We start from the raw sequence: 18,521 nt of genomic DNA, 5'->3' as shown, positions 1-18,521 counted from the left end.
TACTACAGAACTACAGCTGCAACAGCGAACAGTTCCACACACTAATCGCTCAAATATTTTGCTTCTCAGTTTCACAGAAAGGTAACAAGCAGTCAGGTGCGTGGGAAGAACTCGACCATTGCTTCTGTGTGGATTGAAAGAAAAACTGCAGAAGTGCTTGGTCTGAAAACCACATGATCTCTCTACTGAAAGGAGTAAGGAATTCTTTTCCCTTCCAGAATCACTGCATTTCATAGGACAGAAGCCCATCTGTAAGCTTGAAGTACACCCCAAAGCTTTTCAGTTTATTTTACACTGTTTAAATAAATATCCCAGAAGAGAGAAATACATCCTCAGCTGCTTGGATTTACCACTAACAACAAAATCACTGATGCTGGAGCTTTACCACTTACTCTGACAGCATCAGGATAGTGCTGCTAGAAGTAAACATTTACAACGATACTTTCGCAGATCCGCAGAATGATTTATCAACTGTAAGTGTATTTCACTGAAAACACCCTGTTACAGTTTGATGCCTGCAAAGCCATGCTGCTGCACCACAACAAACAGCAATCCATCGGTGCAGCGGGCACAATTGCTACTACCCTCAAGTATTTGCAATGGTTAATTAAACAGGTTTAACAATTCCCAGTGTTGTTGTTGTTTTATACCTGCACTTCTTAAGAACAAAGTTTAACAGTTTCCCCTAAACAGCACAGTGTGCACGGACAAGCTCTAGCACAAGTCCTTAAGCTGCTTACAGAGATGACACAAGCTGTATTTCTACTGCCAAGAGCTGACTGAGCGGGCAGCATCCACCGGGAAATCCTCCTGCAACGCTCACGGCTGCACCAGGTAAGCCGTGTTTGGGGAGCCACTACTCTAACGTTTGAGTCTCAGCAAGTCTGAAGTGGATGTGTTCCAGCTCCTTAATGCCTTTTTCATCATAAACAAAACCCGGGCATAATTCAGAGCCATTAGTTTCACAATGTTTTTTTTTTTTTTTTTTTTTGGACCTTTCACAACTCCTGTCATTCCTCCATATTAACTGCATCGCCTTTAGCTACAAGGAGAGAAATTCTGGGTTTCTCCCCCCAGTCACAGAAATGAAATTGCTCTCTCACTACGGTCTCTCCCACTTCTGACCAGCTCCATTACTGAAGGCTGAGAGGCTGCACGAACGGTGATGTAGTGAGAGGTAACCTGCTTCAGATCTTTTCATCTTATGTCAGCTTCTCCCTTACCGTACCAGAAAAGCAGCCACTTCCATGTTTAGTAACAAAGCTAATACGCCACCAAAAGTTCCACATCGCTGCGAACTATGGAAGTAGAGTCTGATTTATCAAAATTCTAATTACACCCCCCCCTTCCCAACAAAACTTACTTAATTTGTCTAAGGATTAAACAAACAACTACGTCTTCTGGACTGGCTTTGCAGAAAGCTGTGTTCTGTGGGCTGCAGAGCCCAGAGGCAGGTGAGCAGATCACAGTCAGATGAGAGCTGTACGACCACGCCCATGAGCATCTCCACAAGCATCCTATCTTCATGACTTATGATACATAAATCTGGACAAAACGCAGCCTTGAGCACATGCTGATTTCAATGAAAATATCCATACGAATTCTGAAGCGCACTGTAAGTAAGAAGTAATTTATTTGGAAAACATACCTATGCACAAAATTATGTTTATGCATTACAGCAAGTCCAGCAGCAATCTCACAAGCCATTCTCTGTAGCAGCATTACTTGTGAATCTCCTCTCATGTGGTCCTGCTCATTGCAGATGTAAGTTTTCAGGTCACCCTGTAAAAGAAGTTGAAAATACTGATCAGTGCAGTGTGTTGGGTGAATCTCAAAAATATTTAAAGCGCCAATTAACAATATTACTTGCTTCATCAGTTAACAAGGGTACCACTAGATATAAACAGATTTGTGCTTAATAAAGAATCTCAAGTTTCCCGTCACCATCAGGTTGCTTAGACAAGTTACCCAAGGCAGACAGTACATCCTTTTAAGGGTTTTCAAATCACATCATTTAGTAATTAACATCTAGATCACGCTGCCACAAAAAACATAACTGTCATACAATAATACTTTCCAGTAAAAATGTGATGAGCTTCTTTTTTTAAACAGGATAAGCCGAAGTTGCAAGTGCTCCCATTCAGCAAAGCTGACTGGAATACACAAGGGGATGGGAGGGAGAGGCAGCAGCTTGAGTCACTGCCAGCTCACCACCAGAGCTCCAGGGATGAAAGAGCACAGCAACACAGCCCACTCCCATCACTGAGGCACAAGAAGATGGCAGCGTGTTTACTGAGCCTAGGCAGGGCTAAGCAACACCTACACAATTAATGAGGCTACAAAAGCACTTCATACTTTACTAAAAAAGAAAACAGCTTTGAAATAGATGGAAAGCCACTGGAAGTGCTGCCAAACATACTCAGGAAAAGCAAGACTAGGGTAAGTGATCCTAAGAAAGGTAAGACAAGTTTCTTACACCACTGTTCCTGTTTTCAGTCAAACCTTTAACCTACCAGCTCTGTATTTTTATTATTCATTTGTGGTCTTCCTGTAAGTTTAGCAAATGGTCTCAAAAGGTATTTTTGTTTTAGAAGAAAATGAATTGTATGAAAACTGCACAATACATTCCACCACAACTTATTTCATCAGTGTAATATGTTGGACTTTAATTGTACAAGTCACCTGTGCCTAAACCTTGGACTTGGAGAGAGACTGAAGGGAGGTCTGGAGATTGCACAGACAAGGCAGCACTCTTCGTGCTGGCTAAAATGTGCTTCTTCCCAGAAGGTAAGAGCAAAAGTCACTATACTTACGTATATAAACACCTCTAAGCACACATCTCCCTTTCTGCCTTGCTAGAGCAGGGCTCAGAAGAACTTCCAAATGAGCGGTGCAGCAGATTCCCTGTCCCACAGTGACACAAACACAGCAGAGCACAACGCACCCAGCGCCAGCCCTAGGTGGCAGCATGCTGCTGAGAAAGCCAAGGTATCTGCTGGGAACCTGCCCTCACTCATTAAAACAGCAACTGCCTCCTTATGGGTTGTCCCGGTTGGATTAAGTTCCTAGGATGCCTTTAGGTACACCAAGAAATTACTTTTTAATTTTTAAATGCATTATTAACAGCAGTGCTGCGTGGCATCCCTTATTTAGTAAATAATTCATGCAGACACGCATTCCTGTAGGAAATGCAGCTTGCATTAAATCCAGCATCTCGAACCATATTAGTTGTTTTCCCCATCCTATTTATAGCAACATTCAAGGTTAAAATAGAGAATTTCTTTTTGGTACTGGTTTAGGACAACAACGCTTATGCCCAACCTGGAGGATACTGAGCAACACCTTCAAGTGCTGGACTGCCACCCAGATGGAGCCGGGCAGGCTGGAAGAAGGGTTCCTGTGCCACCTGGTCTGAGCTCAGGCTGACGCTGCTTTGAGCAGGAGGCTGAACTGCAGACCTCCTGAGGTTCCTTTGCAGCCTGAATTATCCTACAGTGCCTCCCTGCCTACCAGCAGACAGCGGCAACGCATCAACAGTAGTCATATTAAATGAGCCACAGAATGGCCCTTTATTGGACAGAGGTTTTTAATACAGTAAACATCAAAGTTTATACATCCGAGTAAATACAGTTAGGCAAGATTCCCTGCTCAGATACCTAAATATAAAAAGCTCAACTAATCATGCTTCAGGAAGGCTCCACTTGTTTTGCCGCTGCCTCCTCCCTTTTCTCTTAGGAATCGATGAAGAACTAGATTTTATTTTTCCTTCCATCCACTCTCAGTTCTAGTCAGGATCAGCTCAGCCTTCTTTGTAAAGAACCCCTAATCATACCAAGACTTATTCCTCCCGCCCCCAACCACCAGAAGCCAGGGGCATTATTTATCTGCAGTACTCTTCTATAGCTTTCTGCTTTGTGCAAGTCCCAAGCTGGGCCACAAGGACGCCCAAACAGCTGGAGTGACTCTTCAAACCAGGAGGTACTGACAGCAAGAGTCTGAGAAGTGTCAAGAAGTTGCCAAATTATGCCCACCCAACACTCTCTACCAAGTTGGAAAGCAACCTGACAAGCCATAAAACACTACGTAATTAAGAGAACTAAGATACTACTCCTGCCTCCCTACTCCAACACCGCTTCACTGCATACGTACCTGCAATGACTGCTGTCAAAATACTTGAAAGTGGTGCATGGTATGCATCCTTCATACCCTTAGAAAGTTGTTAAAGGATATGTAAGTTTAAGAAGTACTGAGCAGTTCTGAGAACAAGAAGTCTTTGAACCCAACAGACATGATTTCTGGTGCTGCCATGATCTGTGAACCCTCCATTTTTCTCTTTGGATTATTAAACAGATTTTTTTGAACTCTGGATAAGAAGTTTTCACTGCAAAGATTTTTTTTTTTTTTAATTTGAAAACAATGCTTTCAAGTGGCAGTAATCAGAAAGGCCAAAGAAAAGAAAGACAGCTACTGCAGGCAGGCAGCTCCCAGTAACAACATCCCTGAAGCAAGCCACGGGGCGCTGCAGGCAAAGCCTGCATCCTGCTCAGGGAATTGTAAAATATTTCTTCAAGAACCATTAGATAGGCAAATCAGCCTCAACATATACATGCTACTTCCACATTTGAATAACTTTCCTTTACTCATAAATTATGTCCATTCATTAGAAGAGTTGCTGTGCTGACAAAATGCTGGCCACGCATGACCGAGTAATATATTAAAGTTAATAAGCCAGCTACCACTATTTTTAACCTGGCACCATTCTACAGCCTTTAACAGCAGCCAGTAAGGCTGCACTAACACACTAAGCAAACTAATGCAGGATCTTTGAAGAACTTGTTATTTCTTTTGATAGTCACCATTTAACAAATTTAAACAACTGCAATACAGACGAAGAACAATTAAGATTTAAGCCTTCCAATCATGGATGTGCAACCACCCACTACTGCTTCTTGCTCAGCTCTTTAAAACAAGGGACGCAGAGCAGCTTGGATTACAGGATAGAACAGGCTAAAAGCCAGCAAATAGAGCTACTGTGTATACAAATGTGCTGTCCTGAGGAACAGAAATACCTGACTAGCTTACATGGCCAAGAAAACAAGAAACTGAGCTCACGGGACGTTCAGCACTGCTACCACAGCAGCCAGCTCTGGTGTCTGCACTACAGTTTCCAGTACCTCTGATCACAACCTTCTGGTGCCAAGGAGCCTGCGAGCTGCTAATCCAGCAGGGCTACCTGAGCAGCAGGGGCAATATCAAGAGGCCCCATAAAGGCTACAGATCCTAATAGGAAAAGCTGCTAAAAGGAGAGATTCTATTATATCCTATGATTTTGAAGGAGCGTGAACACTCCCTGTAGCCTCCAGACAGTTCTGAACAGCAGACCAGCCACTTCTCATTACTCAGCTTTCAAACCCGCAAAGCGAAATCTGCATGGCTGGAAGAACCTCGAAGAGCTTGACATCTAAAGACAACTTCCTATACGACCTGCCCAACATAGTCACTACCTTTACACTAAACCAGCTCATTCTTAATCCCATCAAGTACCACAGATCAAAACAGGTTTATTCTTGGTTGTATATGTATATACAACACCAGTAACACCAGGTAAAGAGCTTTAGCATAGCATTATGCTGCAACCAGAAGAACAGCACCACATTTGCCATCCTTACTATTTGAACAGCACACAGTCACCAGACACTGGAACTTCCAGCCAACCTCTTTGAGGGTGTGCTCTCCTACAGCCTGCGACTGAAGAGCTTAATGCTGGCACGTTTTGGAAGCACCTCCACCCTCACTGTACTGCCCAATTTCAGAAAAAAAAAAAGGTACAGAGAAACCTCCCACCTTTATTAAGATCACTTACTAAAACCCTGAAAAATCCAAGTACCTGCCACCCCACAATAACCAACCTGCCACTCACAATAATAAAAGCAGCTTTTAGAGTATTAGCCTACCAAAAGTAAAAATAAATCACCAAACAACTGTCTACTAAAGAAAACTACCTAGCCATACCCTCTTTTAATTCCAGACTGTGCTGTCTGCCTTCCTGCACATCCCTCCCTCCATCACGTCCCTCATCTCCCATCACTTCAGTTCTGCTCCCTCCCACAGAGGCCCTAAGACCGCAGCAGAAGTTAGTGACACGGTGGTAACTGAGCTAACGCTGCACTCACCTCCGTCTCTGCATGAACCTATTTTAAGTGAACTCTATCCAGCCTGCCCAGTATTTGTGCACACAGTGGATAAAACACTGTGATCTCTAGCAGATACTCAGCTCTGCTAAGTATGAACTCCACGGGCGAGCCAGGCTTTCAGAATGAAAGTCATACACAACATGCTACAATATAGAATACTCTAAAAAAACAAGTTCTAGTTCTCTTGGAATAGAAGCAAGCAAGACATCTATTCTCCATTCCAATGAAGTTATCTAACTACACACAAGTGTCTGAGCCACCGTTCTGACTGTCAGGTTTACTGCCCCCAGTTAAAGTGAAAATCTATTTTATCTCCTTAAGTCAAATCCTTTCCAGATTACTCTGCAGGATCACGACAATTTTTGGCACTAATCACGAGGCAAACAAAGATATATATTTTTTAAGTATATACTTAAAGTAGGGCAATCTTCACAAGTTACTCCAAATTCAAAATCAGATTAAACCATGTAACTATTTAAAATCATAGCAGTAATTAAACCTGATTAAATATTTAGATGTGTATCTACTAACAAACTTTATATTCTTTTTCAAAAGTCCTTTTAAAAGAAACTACAACTCAAGTGCCAAGGTAAAATCAGTACAAAGTATTCCATTCCTGCATACTGAAAAAAGCAAACACTACCTGCTTAACCTTAGGCACGCTCTTTTTGAGTTCTTCACCAAAAATGTAACAATTCACTCCGATCAATCATTCCATTTGCTTCTCCCATGTAGAAAAAAAGAACCATCTTATCAGCACTTCTGCCTCCTTAGTTCGCCCAGCCAACAGAATACGATTATTTAAGGCCACAGATTGGTGTTTTTCAAGAAAACTCTAAGTTCATATCCACACTGATTTAAACTGCCTGAGGCAGCTGGTGCAACTAGAACCCTATTTGTGTTCCTGAATTTGAAGGGAAACTCTGTAGTAGCGAAGCAGGCAAAGAAGGACCATGCTGAATTTTAGAAATACAAACTCTTCTCAAGGACTTAGTAACATACATAGGCACTTCTAACAGAAAAACAACAGCAGCCTTCTGGACAAGCACACTTACCAAGTCACAGAACTCAAAGACTAGGAGATAAGGAATGGCTTCCACACATTGCCCAATGCACTGGAGAACATTTGGATGCTGAAGAATGCTGGAGTGAAAATAAAGTTAAGTCAGAAAGACTACAGTGTACATTATTTGCAGTATAACATAGCACACTGAAATCTCAACTGCAAGTTTCAATACATAATTGGAGGCAGCACGAACAGAAGGTGAAAGTATTCAAAGCCAGATTCTCTTTGCACCTTTATATCTACCCTGCACTGCAGCAGCTTATCATTGAAAGCAGCTGAAATTTGCAGGATAGCAAAACCACAAAGCCAACACTGCCACAAAAAAGTCACACCTATCTTCCCACCCCCATCATTCCTTCACACCAAAAATAAACCTTCATGCATGCAACTGGTTCATGAACTATGCTTAAGGAACTGATCCGGCTAAAAGCTAAACCCTTTTGCTAGCCAGGCTAGTTCCCAGACAGATCAGTTTCTTCTTCTAACTTTCATAAAAAGCACTCATGCCAATGCAGTAGAAGGCACAGGATTTCTTCTTCTGACAGCTGCCAACAATTTAAGCCTAAATGCAAACTAACTAGGACAAGAGAAAGAACTGAGGGTAGAAAGCTCTCCATGACCACTCACTGTAGCACATTCAGGCAAGGTAAGCCACACCTTAAGGTATGCCTGATATTCTTTCCTCTATTCCACTCATCCATGGAGCTCTTCAGAGGACGCTTGTAATTCCCAAAACACAAGAAGAGAGATTGCTCTCCCTTTAGTATGCACCAAATTCCTCTCTAGTAGGTAAAGACTCAATTTCTGGAGGCAAATAGTTCAAAAAGCTTCCAGCCATAACACACGAGGAAGAGAACACCAAGCACTGGAAACTAGCATTTCCATTCAGATTAATCATTTCTCAGTCATGGAGTAATACTGGACAGAAGGTGATGCCATTCTAAATGCTTTATTCTTGCACAAGCCCCATTGCAAGCTTCCAGAGCAGAATCAGTTTTAGCACTAAGCTAATTTAATTTTTTTGAATATGGAAACTTCCAAGACCTTTATGTTTACATGGTAACACACAACACATTGCCAGTTCTTCCACCTCTAATAGGAAATACAAGCACAAGACTTAAAGCTCAGTTCTTAGAGGCAAGTACTTAGACATAGGGTTGGTTTGCAGCACCAGGATTTTTCTAAACAGCTGCAGGAGAAAATCTGATAAACTAAATCAAGTGTGTTTTCCAGTCATGAACAAATAACTACCAAGCATTTAAGCAAAGAGCTTACTATCTAAGCAAACACTAATCTTGTTCATTTTGGATCAATTGTATTTCGCACCTTAGAGACAAGAATTTAACTTATAAGAAAGGGTAAGCAGAGAAATAACACTTCACAAAACACCTCTGTAACTCATAAGCAGTAGAACGAAGTGCTTACAGTAACCAAGTTACAGAGGATTACTTACTAGTACGGTTCTCCACTTCTTAAAAACTGTTCTTGCTCCTTGAGACTTGCACTTGCCTTCAACTCCTTCACTATCACTCGTGCCACACTAGTGCCGGTGTAGATCTCTCCAAGCAGAACCTGAAAAATTATGATAATTGTGCCTTTAATCAGAGGCCAAGAAGAAATGAGTTTCTCTACAAAGAGAAACAAGAGCTAAAAGCATATTGCAGTAAAGATTTTCTGGCTTGTCAATGCACAGAGATGTCCATACTTCATAGATCCTGACAACTGATCTACCCACCCGTTTTCAGAAAACACGTCTTCTTGCAAAGACCACTTATTTACTTAGGACTTTTTCCTGGAAAGCATTGGTAGTAACAGAATGCATGAATTCAATCCCATGGAAGTTAAATCTTTCGGTACTAAATGGCTTTGTAAGAAACTACATGTACATTAAAGCAGTATTAATCACAGCTAAAAAGTATGTGCAAGTAAACCTCAGTTTCTTATGCTATTACTCCGAAGGAAATACACTGGTCTAGTTAGTTCAGACGACACCTCTAACTGCAGTACGATATCAAAAGACCTCTCACCTTTCCAAACCAACCATTTCCAATTTCCTGGATGTAGTTTAGACTCTGACGTGCAACTTGAGACTTTGATCCATCTGTCATACACAACAGAAGAAACGTTACACACACCAAACCACTCAGATTGCCAGTTATCCAACCGTGGAGGAAACAATACAAGCTCCTACAATATTCATTCCCAGTGATACGCACACATTCGGGCTAAGCAGCAAAACATAGACACAGGCAAGTGTGAAGGTAATGTTGTGACAATAGTGCCGGAGAGAAACTTCTCAGCTTCTAAACCACCTGTACTACAAGACTCACCGCAGCCAAAGCCAATCCTCCTTACGACGCATACACCTTTGTTTTTTTAACGTTCAGTAAGAAAGTAAAAAAGTTGAATTGCAGCCCCAGTATCATACACCTTAGTTGGGCTCAGCAAATAACCCACTTAGAAAAGATCCCTATGGAAATAGGATAAAAACTCAAACGCTCACTGCTTCTACATTTCAACAGGTAGAGTTATGGTTACCATTTTAAGAGAATGGGTTGGACTGCTTTATTCTTCAGCCCAACTGCCCTACTTACAGCTACCACCTGGAAGGAGGACACCTTCTGACTAAAAATAATTTACATAAGGAACAGCGGCAGAGGACAGAAAACAAGACAAAATCCTGGCAGAGGACGGACAGCAACCATAGCAGACTTTACACTATGGAAGAGATTCAGCAGTATTTATCTTTCTGCTAATTAGCTAGAAATACTAATAAATAGACTCGAAGGTTTTTTTTTTTAAACAGAAATTGTCTTAAGGAATACATTCCCAAGAATTCTTTCACACAAGCAAAATAAAATGTCCTCTTACCAATGTCACATTTACAGCACGAAAAGCTCACAGTGATACTAAGAAAGTGACACAGCCCAGATAGCAGCACTGCAGTCAAATAAGAGATTTACTCTTGCTTCCATTTACAGCTAATGGAAGAAATCCAATGACAACTCAGCCATGAAGAGAACTACTACAGAGCAGAAGTTGCTAACATCCCAGAGCAATTTAAAGCCCTGACGTGATACATAAAGGAAGGAGCCTAAGCAGATTCAAGCCGGACTCGTTCTCTTCACCCACCCCATCAAGCACCTGCTCTAAGGTAAAATACCGAGAGATTTCATCCCATACCCTACACAGATTTATTTACTCAGTTTAAATCTGTAACAGTTAAACCTGTATAACAAAAAGTCAAGCATTATCAGCTACACCACATTAGAGAATAAACTGCCTACTTTTGCTTTCTCATAAATTTTATTTTACCTGCACGAGATGGAAACTGGGATGGAGTTGGTAAAGCAATATTGGGAACTGAAAGAGTGAAAACTTCTGCTGGAGACTGAACGGACGGAGTATCTTCTGCTGGGGGCGTGAAATCTATTTCATCATCAAAGTTATCTTCGAATTCCTGAAAGAAAAATCTTGGTAATGAAGCTAATATTTGGCTTAAAATTAGCACTATATTTCTTTTGGTTTCTTATCTGAATCCACAAACCAGACTACAACAAAATGACCAGCTGCAGGCAAAAATAAACTAGGACCCAATACAGAGGGCTTCATTTTGAAAGGTGATTCTGAAATGCTGTAAAGCACAGATTTTTAAGGGAACTGCACTGCATCTGAATACGCAGTGACAAGGAGGCCCACGTTGCTCCCGAGCAACGAACTTCTTTTTTTATGATTTTTCTTACTTTCAATTTATTACTGAGTTAAAGACAATACTTGATGCTGATGTTTCTTTATCAAAAAGAACTAAGGCTTTTCAGGGCCTTTCCTTATTTACTTTTCTCATTTTTTAAGATACGTTTCCAGAAGAAGAGCCACACTCAACTTATGAACACCAGTAACTGATGTTCCAGCAGCAACTGCTCTGTGCTAATAAATCCAATGTGTTTGCTACACTGGATATGCACCTTCAATATTACTTGAGAGGAGTATTTTAAATCCTGTCACCAGACTAAAAGCAAATTAAAAGAAAACAGAAACAAACCAAAAAGGGCTCTTTACAGTAAAACTGTCTCAGGACTACACTTACACTATTGATCCTAACAGCCAGCAATGATTTTGACAAGCCCAAATGCTGAGTGCAGCACAGAGCAAGTACTTACACAGTCCCAGCACTATTCTCCAGTGCGCAGAAAGACAGCTGCTGGATACTTCAGAAGAGGACACGTACAGCAACACAAGTATCAGAATGCAGCTGTGAATACCACTCGCGCGGTACGTCCACGTGTACGTTTGTGACTTGAAGTGCTTACCTTGAAATCGATCTCAGGGTCTTTGCAGCAGGAGACACAGTTAGCGAGCAGTACCACCAGTACCACCAGAGCACACACGGACAGGATCGCAAAAGAGGAGGAAACTTCAGCTGTCGCTCCTTGTCCTAGAAACAAGCACGCACGTAGTATTATAGAAACACACTCAGGGTCAGAAGGCGCTCCCTCTAAATGTCTTACCTATCTGCCGTGAGTTTCAACACTTAACTCTGTGCAAATGATTAACGTAGCAGCAAAGGGAAGGGGCCAACCACTCCTGCACCCCACCAGCTGCACGCACAGCTCAGGCCGCACGTCCTGCAAGCAGAGGAGCCACCGACACCGCGATCCAATGCGACAACAGTGACCAACAGCGGCAGCCCCCAGCGGCAGGATTCTGTTTGATAAATTCATATAGGTGACTGCACATGGACTGGATTTCTCCCCAGAAATCAGAAGATGTCTCATGGGAGACATCCCCATTTCTCATGGGATGTCTCCCATGAGATACAGCACCTGCCCTACAGAAAAAAGGTAGCCAGAAGGAATCCTCACGTGGGCTGTGTTTGGGTTTACAAAGCACTGCTATAAGGCACTACTGTATCTTTCAGCGAATGCAATCATGGCAATCACAAGGTGCTTTCGCAAGAGCAAAATGGATCTGAACAACTCCACTCTCCATCTCCGTATCTCGCCATTCTTTAGATGATTTGTCTGCATCTCAAATTAAGACATGCTCTTGAACATTTCCAGGGACGAGGCACCCACCACCTCCCTGGGCAGCCCATTCCAGTGCCTCACCATTCTCAGAGGAACGAATTCCCTCCTTCCGTCTCACCTAAATCTATGCTCTTTTAGTTTAAAAGTTACCCCTTGTCCTGTTACTACAGACCCCATCTTTCCTGTAGGATCCTTTAGATATTGAAAGGATGCCAAAGTCCTTCTGAAGCCTTCTCTTCTCCAGACTAAACTCAGCTTCAGCACCACAGCCGCTCTGGGCGCTTACACAGAGGGACGCGACCACGCTCACTGCGCCCTGGGACCCCACTCTGAGCCCTGGAAAGTCAGAAGCTATCACAGCACGTCCAGCCATGAGGATTCCCTCCTGTTTGGTGATCTTACGTCAGTTTAGGGACTGATTCGGCTCAGAATAACAAGCATGAATGATCATAAGCTGCACTTACTGTACAAGTTAGACGCACTGTGCCCTCAGCTATTTCACATGAAAAAGCAAAGACAGCACATTTCAGTTGCAGTTCCTTCTGTAAAGGAAACCGCATTTATTGGGCCTGAAGTCTGTGTTTTACGCAAGTTACGCTCTTCCCCAGAATGTAACAATCTCCTTTTAATGTCCTGGAATAAAATTTACTTCTTAACCTTACAAATCTTCTGCAACCCCAAGAAAGGCGGAACAGCAGTCAACTGGAAAAGGTAATGAAGTAAAAAACCCCAAAGATCACCTTTGATTAAGACAGTTCGTTAAGGTGGAAGGCACCCAAGCTTCCAAGAACACGGGGAAAATGTTCACACACAACGTTTAAAAAAAATGCTTTAATGTAAGAAAAATGCTAATTATCATGGGCAAGTTTCTGCAACACTTACAGAAGAGCATTTTATGACTCACACCTGTCAGTGCTACCTACTAAGAATTACAGAATCCATCTCTATTTGGATAAGCTTTGAAGTCACTCTTATAGTCATTAAGAAGTGGTATTTTTTAATTTGCACTTTTTAAAAAGATGAATGTAAAATATGAGATGATGACAACCTATAATTGAAGTAACTTTTTTTTTTTTAATAAGTGAAGCTATTTTAATATCTTGCATAAATACATTTTCAATGATGGGAGTCACTGGTTAAGCATAGGCAGCAGTGTTTGACACAGCGCTGAACAACCCGCTGCTCTGCACCCCCCGCAGCATTCTGTTCAGCTACTTCCACCAAACAATTTCGTCACTGGAGCTGAGTAAAACAACTTGGAACTGAGAAGGCAGGAGATGTTTAATTCCTCCCCTTGTTTGTAAACTGTGAAAGTACTTACATGTATTATCTGTACCTATCTGTAAGATACTGACCAAAAAATGCAACCAGAGAGAAATCAGTTCAAGGAAGCTACGAGGACCATTTTAAGTAGCTATTACAGGAAAGCTTCATTTAATAAAAAATGCTAAATATACAGTACATAGAACTCATTTTAATGTAAAACAAAATAAAAGCGGATCCAATCCATATCACAATCTCCTAATGAATACTGAAGTTAAAAACCTTATTGAAACGGATCCCACAAGCAGAGCCAAATGTACCTAGTACATCATCTCAGCTAAAAATCTGCGTATTTACTGTGCCCGCACTCAGCAAGAACCCAGCACGTCTCAAGATCTACCTGGAAGTCAAGAGCAGTTCTTCAGGAGACAAACTGCAAATCAGATCAAAAAATCCTACACGGGAACGGCCAGCAGCAGCAGGCCTCGTGCCAGCTAACACAGCACCTAGATGCTGAGGCCTGCTCTAGCCAAACTACCCCAGCACCAGCAAGAGGCCTGCACGGCGTCAGCACGAGACGCGGTGCAGCCGGCACTGTGCGTTACTGTACGGGTAACGCAGCACCCTGCTTTACAAAGCACTTCATGTTAGTGGACATTCCACTTCAAAACCTGTATATAAAGGGTTTGAAATTATGAGCACACAGAATAAGAAGATCCTTTTCTCAAAGCCTTACAGATCACACTGCATTTCTATGGCGCTCCTCCCTTTCCAAAAGCAGACAGTATCGTGAGCAGCAGGCATTGAAGTCACAGTGACTGGAAGCACATTCCCCAGCCCCTCTGAAGGCTGCCATTACAAAAGCAAAATTCACACTGAAGTTTAACACAGCATATCTGAAGTCAAACCCTCTACACGTGCAAGTAGATGAACACACCAAAAAAGCAATAATGACAAATGACGCTGGCATCCTCAGGATCAAGCACAGGCATGAGAACACACCTCAGTACAGACCAGCATGTTTCAAGGGGGGGAAAAAGGCTTTCATACAAAGCACCTCAAAGCAATTTATACAGCTCAGGATTCTGTAAACCTTCAGTCCACTTTCATTGTAAGACAGTAGTCTTACCTACCGAACACAGCAACTAAACCAACAAGTTGGTTTCTCACCTGCTTTCATTAATTCTTTGCTCACTTCTCCAGCCTGCCCCCTGCCCCCAGCCCCCAGGTGCTCCCCCAGGCACAGCAGGCCGGTACGTGGCAGTGCCAGCCCACAGGAGCAGGACAGGAGCAGCAGCACTGCCTGCCCGCAGGAGGGACAGCGGCCCTGCCCCTCCTCCCTTACCAGTTATCAACAGTCACCTACATGAACTTGGCCTCTCCTAAATTCGCTTCAATGGGATTAATCAATTAAGGTATCAAATCTTCAAAAAATTGGGCTTCAAATAAAAAAAGCAACAGAACAACACTGCACGTTTCTAAGCTTGGGGGACAAATAAGTAAGTGTACATGACAAACATCACAGAGCACACCAACAGAAGGCACTCACTGCTTTGAGAAAGGCAGAGCATGCCCCACGTGAAGTAAGCATCATTAGGGCACAGCCAACTTCAAGGCAGCATCTGATTCTAAGCTTTCAGCACAGTAGTTGCTATGCGACAACAGTCCCACTGCAGAAGGAAGAGGCTCTTCTCTCAGGAGCAGCCATGGAAATGGCAGTTCTGTGCTAACAGCTACAGCTATTTCCAGCACCAATCCAGATGACAGCAGTCACTTACCCTGTCTCTTGAACGCCCCCAAATTATATGATCAGGAACTGTGATGTTACCTTACGGTACCAAGCCAGAAGGGCGCACCTTTACAACACGAATGAACGAGCAAGCCCTCCGCTGCTCCCCGCCACTTCCGTGGCAGCTGGCAAACGTGACCGCGTTTACTTAATTGTGCTATTCACAGATATTAATGTAACAGATTAAAAATACAAAAAGCACTAAGTTAGTGTTATATTACAAGGATGAGTTTAAAAGCTACCCTGACTTTCCTAAATAAAGCTGTCATTTTCTTCCGTGCTAGCTATTAACTTGCAGAGAGCCAGGGAGGAGTGGAGAGCGCTCTCCATGTCAGATTTAGATTGCCGTCTTTTTTCACTACAGGTCTCTCCTACATTTGTTTACTCTGTGACATCTGCAGCTCTGCTGCACAAACCCAGCACGGACATCGGAGCCCAGGAAGGCCTGCAGGTAACAGGTAGGAGACTAAAACAAAGGCCCACAGCAAACAATCTTAGATGCATCACTGTGCAACCCAGTCAGGATGACTAGGTAAATGCTCAGCGTGCACTACAACTCCTTTATTTCACCAAAAAACTGCTAGAGCTAATTCCATCAGTTTACACGTTCCAGTCATCCCAAGTTTTTCTGCTATGCTCCGTTTAACAACTGAGCCAACAAACAGTACCATTTTTGAGAACGTTTCAGCAGAAATTTGTACAGCACTTAGCTGTGCAATGCCACATTACAATAGACTATAAAGTGCATTAGAATTGCATCAAATCACCACTAACCTTCAACCGAAACACAACAAAAGCAGATATAAACTTAGCCCAAGTTTTGAAGGACTGTTACTTACATTTCAGACTGTTTTTTGAAAGGTAACAAGGCGAATTTTAGGAGGAGAGGCCCCAACCAGAACTCCATTTTCCAATCAGCCATTTGATGTGAATGGCCATTACCAACACAGCAGGAGGAAACATTCCCAAGGCTCAGATGGCTTCCATTGACTTGATGTCCTCAGCACAATGCCAGCACCTTCAGGAAATCTAAAACTGTTTGCAAATGTCCAAATTAATTCAAATGGTTCCTTCATTGAGCAGGTCGCTAAGAACTGACATACACAATACCTCCCCAGGAGTGTTAGCCAGGTTCCTAGTCTACACTTTACATCTCCACTTCCAGATTTTCAGTACGTGTTGCCACTCAAAGAAAAGCCAAGCAGGAAAAGATCACCTTGAGCCAAACATGGAGAATCCTACAACCTGAAGGGAGTTATTTCAAAAGCCTCCCCCTCTCGGTATGTTATTATTATCCTTGTCTTGGATAAGGCAAAGTCTGCATGCCTGACAGAAGTAACCTTTGGTATGGATGTGACAAATACATCTTTATACAAAAGCACTTCATCACCTATTTTTATTTTCCCTTCTTCCTTTCAACGACAGAAGATCCCAACAGCCACAGTCCCATGAAAAACAGCTCTTAGCATCCTCACAGAGTAGCTGCCCAAGTTCCCAGCGAGCAGGCTTGCACTTAGTCTTTCTGAATAAAGAGGCAGCAATCAGTAGTTTGTCAGTAAGAAATTACTTCCTGCCTAAACCTGAATTCCCTTCCGTGGCCTCAATCAGTCTCACACTTCAACAAAAATGAGAGGACAAAATTTTCAGCAGTAGTGAAAAAAACCCACACGCAAGTTATACAGTTACTTACTGCATTCTTCCAGACAAACTGAAACACTTCTCCCCTCTCAACTGAAGTTGGCCATTGCAATCTTGCAATCCCTGTTTTTATCCTACAACACTATCAATCAAGCTGCTTCATCTCACAGCTGGATATTTAACTATCAGCAACTCTTGGGAAATAGTCTCAATCCTCCCATTTGGCCCTAAAAAGCCTAGGAGCCTCTCTTACCACCTAAACCGATGCTTCTTCTAACTGTTTTATCACATGCTCCTCCTAAATACTTTTACACTGTGCTTCAAGTGAGCTTCTACAGCTGCTTATGTTCACTCTGTAGTCAAGACTGGCAGAGGTTACACATCCCAAGGCAAGAATATCTGGGGAAATGCTGGATTCCCACCAAATACAGCATCCTCCAAACAACACAGCTCCAATCTTCACCTTCTTCTGAACGCTCACCCTGCCCCACCTGAGCACTGCCTGATCAGGCATCAACTTGTAAAACAGTGAGCTCAGGTCCAGATTTACACTGCTGTCCTTAATCCACTGCCCTACAAGTCTTCTGACTGATGTCAAAGAATCGCCCACAAAACATCATACTGCTCAATTTTAATAAGGATTAACTGAGGGTGAGGAATGTCAAGTGTTTAGAGAACAAGATTCATTTGAAGTCACAGTGCTAAAGCTTCCAACCTGCAGAAAGCAAGATCTTAAGGAAAAAAACCAGACAAGTTCAATAATAACATATGCTATGCTTTCATGGTAATGTTTCCGGAAAATCTGGGTAACTAGTTATACTGCAAAGGTAATACATGATTCTTCAGTGTAGATACACACATGCATATATTTATGTTTACACTACTGCTGCTAGATGTTGGTTTTAACAACTAATTCCTGCCCAACACAGTAGGATCCCACATGCTACACCTTCTCTCCAACTGAGAGGCACAAGAGCTGCGGATTTGTTTCTTTTCTAAACAAAGCAGACCACAATCATTTAAAGCATGACAAGATTACCTATCATGGTATCTCAAGCTATTAGAAATACCTGTGGCATGGAAACCAAAATATCAGTGTCTCTTCCTCCCACCACTTGACATGAACACAAACTATTAAGAGATACTGTTTTCTAAAAGACAAATTACTTTTAATTCATGTGAAAGCAATGCATACATGCAACCCTCATTGGTGGTATTTTTGGGAATCTTGATCTTACAGTTCATGCATTTCCAACTCTCAAGGAAGACTTGGATAAGGTACATGAGAAAGATGGCAAGCAGCAGCATTCTGCCTGAAGAGCTTCCTCAGCCCTATTTCTCATCCCATGCACAGCTGAAGAATCTCTAGGAGAAAGAGCCGCCCATGGGATAAATGTCTGATTTGTGGAACGGGATCTGCTCTGCTGAAAGCCAATACCTGAAAGTCTACTATCCAACTTTCCTATCGCTCTCATAACAGAGAAATCGCAGGGTAGAAAAGTAGCCCTGAAACACTTCACATCACTGCTGAACCACTGCAGCAC

At 42.4% G+C, this 18,521-nt stretch overlaps 1 protein-coding gene across 3 annotated transcripts in view; it reads right to left on the bottom strand.

The window, feature by feature from the left end:
- LMTK2 (lemur tyrosine kinase 2) overlaps nucleotides 1-18,521 on the bottom strand; it is a 36,670-nt gene that overhangs the window by 13,596 nt on the left and 4,553 nt on the right. For 2 of the 3 annotated variants that reach the window (XR_002443116.1, XM_021411592.1), the window contains exons 2-7: nucleotides 11,571-11,695; nucleotides 10,576-10,720; nucleotides 9,288-9,361; nucleotides 8,714-8,832; nucleotides 7,250-7,337; nucleotides 1,649-1,782 (exon numbers count right to left, since the gene is read on the bottom strand). Coding sequence is in view for 2 of the 3 variants with exons in the window: in XM_021411592.1 (XP_021267267.1) it covers nucleotides 1,649-1,782; nucleotides 7,250-7,337; nucleotides 8,714-8,832; nucleotides 9,288-9,361; nucleotides 10,576-10,720; nucleotides 11,571-11,695 (685 nt within the window). In the remaining variant the exon portion in view is untranslated. Of the gene's footprint in view, nucleotides 1-1,648; nucleotides 1,783-7,249; nucleotides 7,338-8,713; nucleotides 8,833-9,287; nucleotides 9,362-10,575; nucleotides 10,721-11,570; nucleotides 11,696-15,099; nucleotides 15,179-18,521 lie in introns of those variants that run through there. The other variant, XM_021411593.1, reaches the window with a different exon arrangement.

Source organism: Numida meleagris, chromosome 13 (genome assembly GCF_002078875.1).
Source record: "Numida meleagris isolate 19003 breed g44 Domestic line chromosome 13, NumMel1.0, whole genome shotgun sequence".
Lineage (NCBI taxonomy): Eukaryota > Metazoa > Chordata > Aves > Galliformes > Numididae > Numida > Numida meleagris.
The sequence above is the reverse complement of the archived record's forward strand: the minus strand, read 5'-3'. Positions and strand labels throughout refer to the sequence as shown.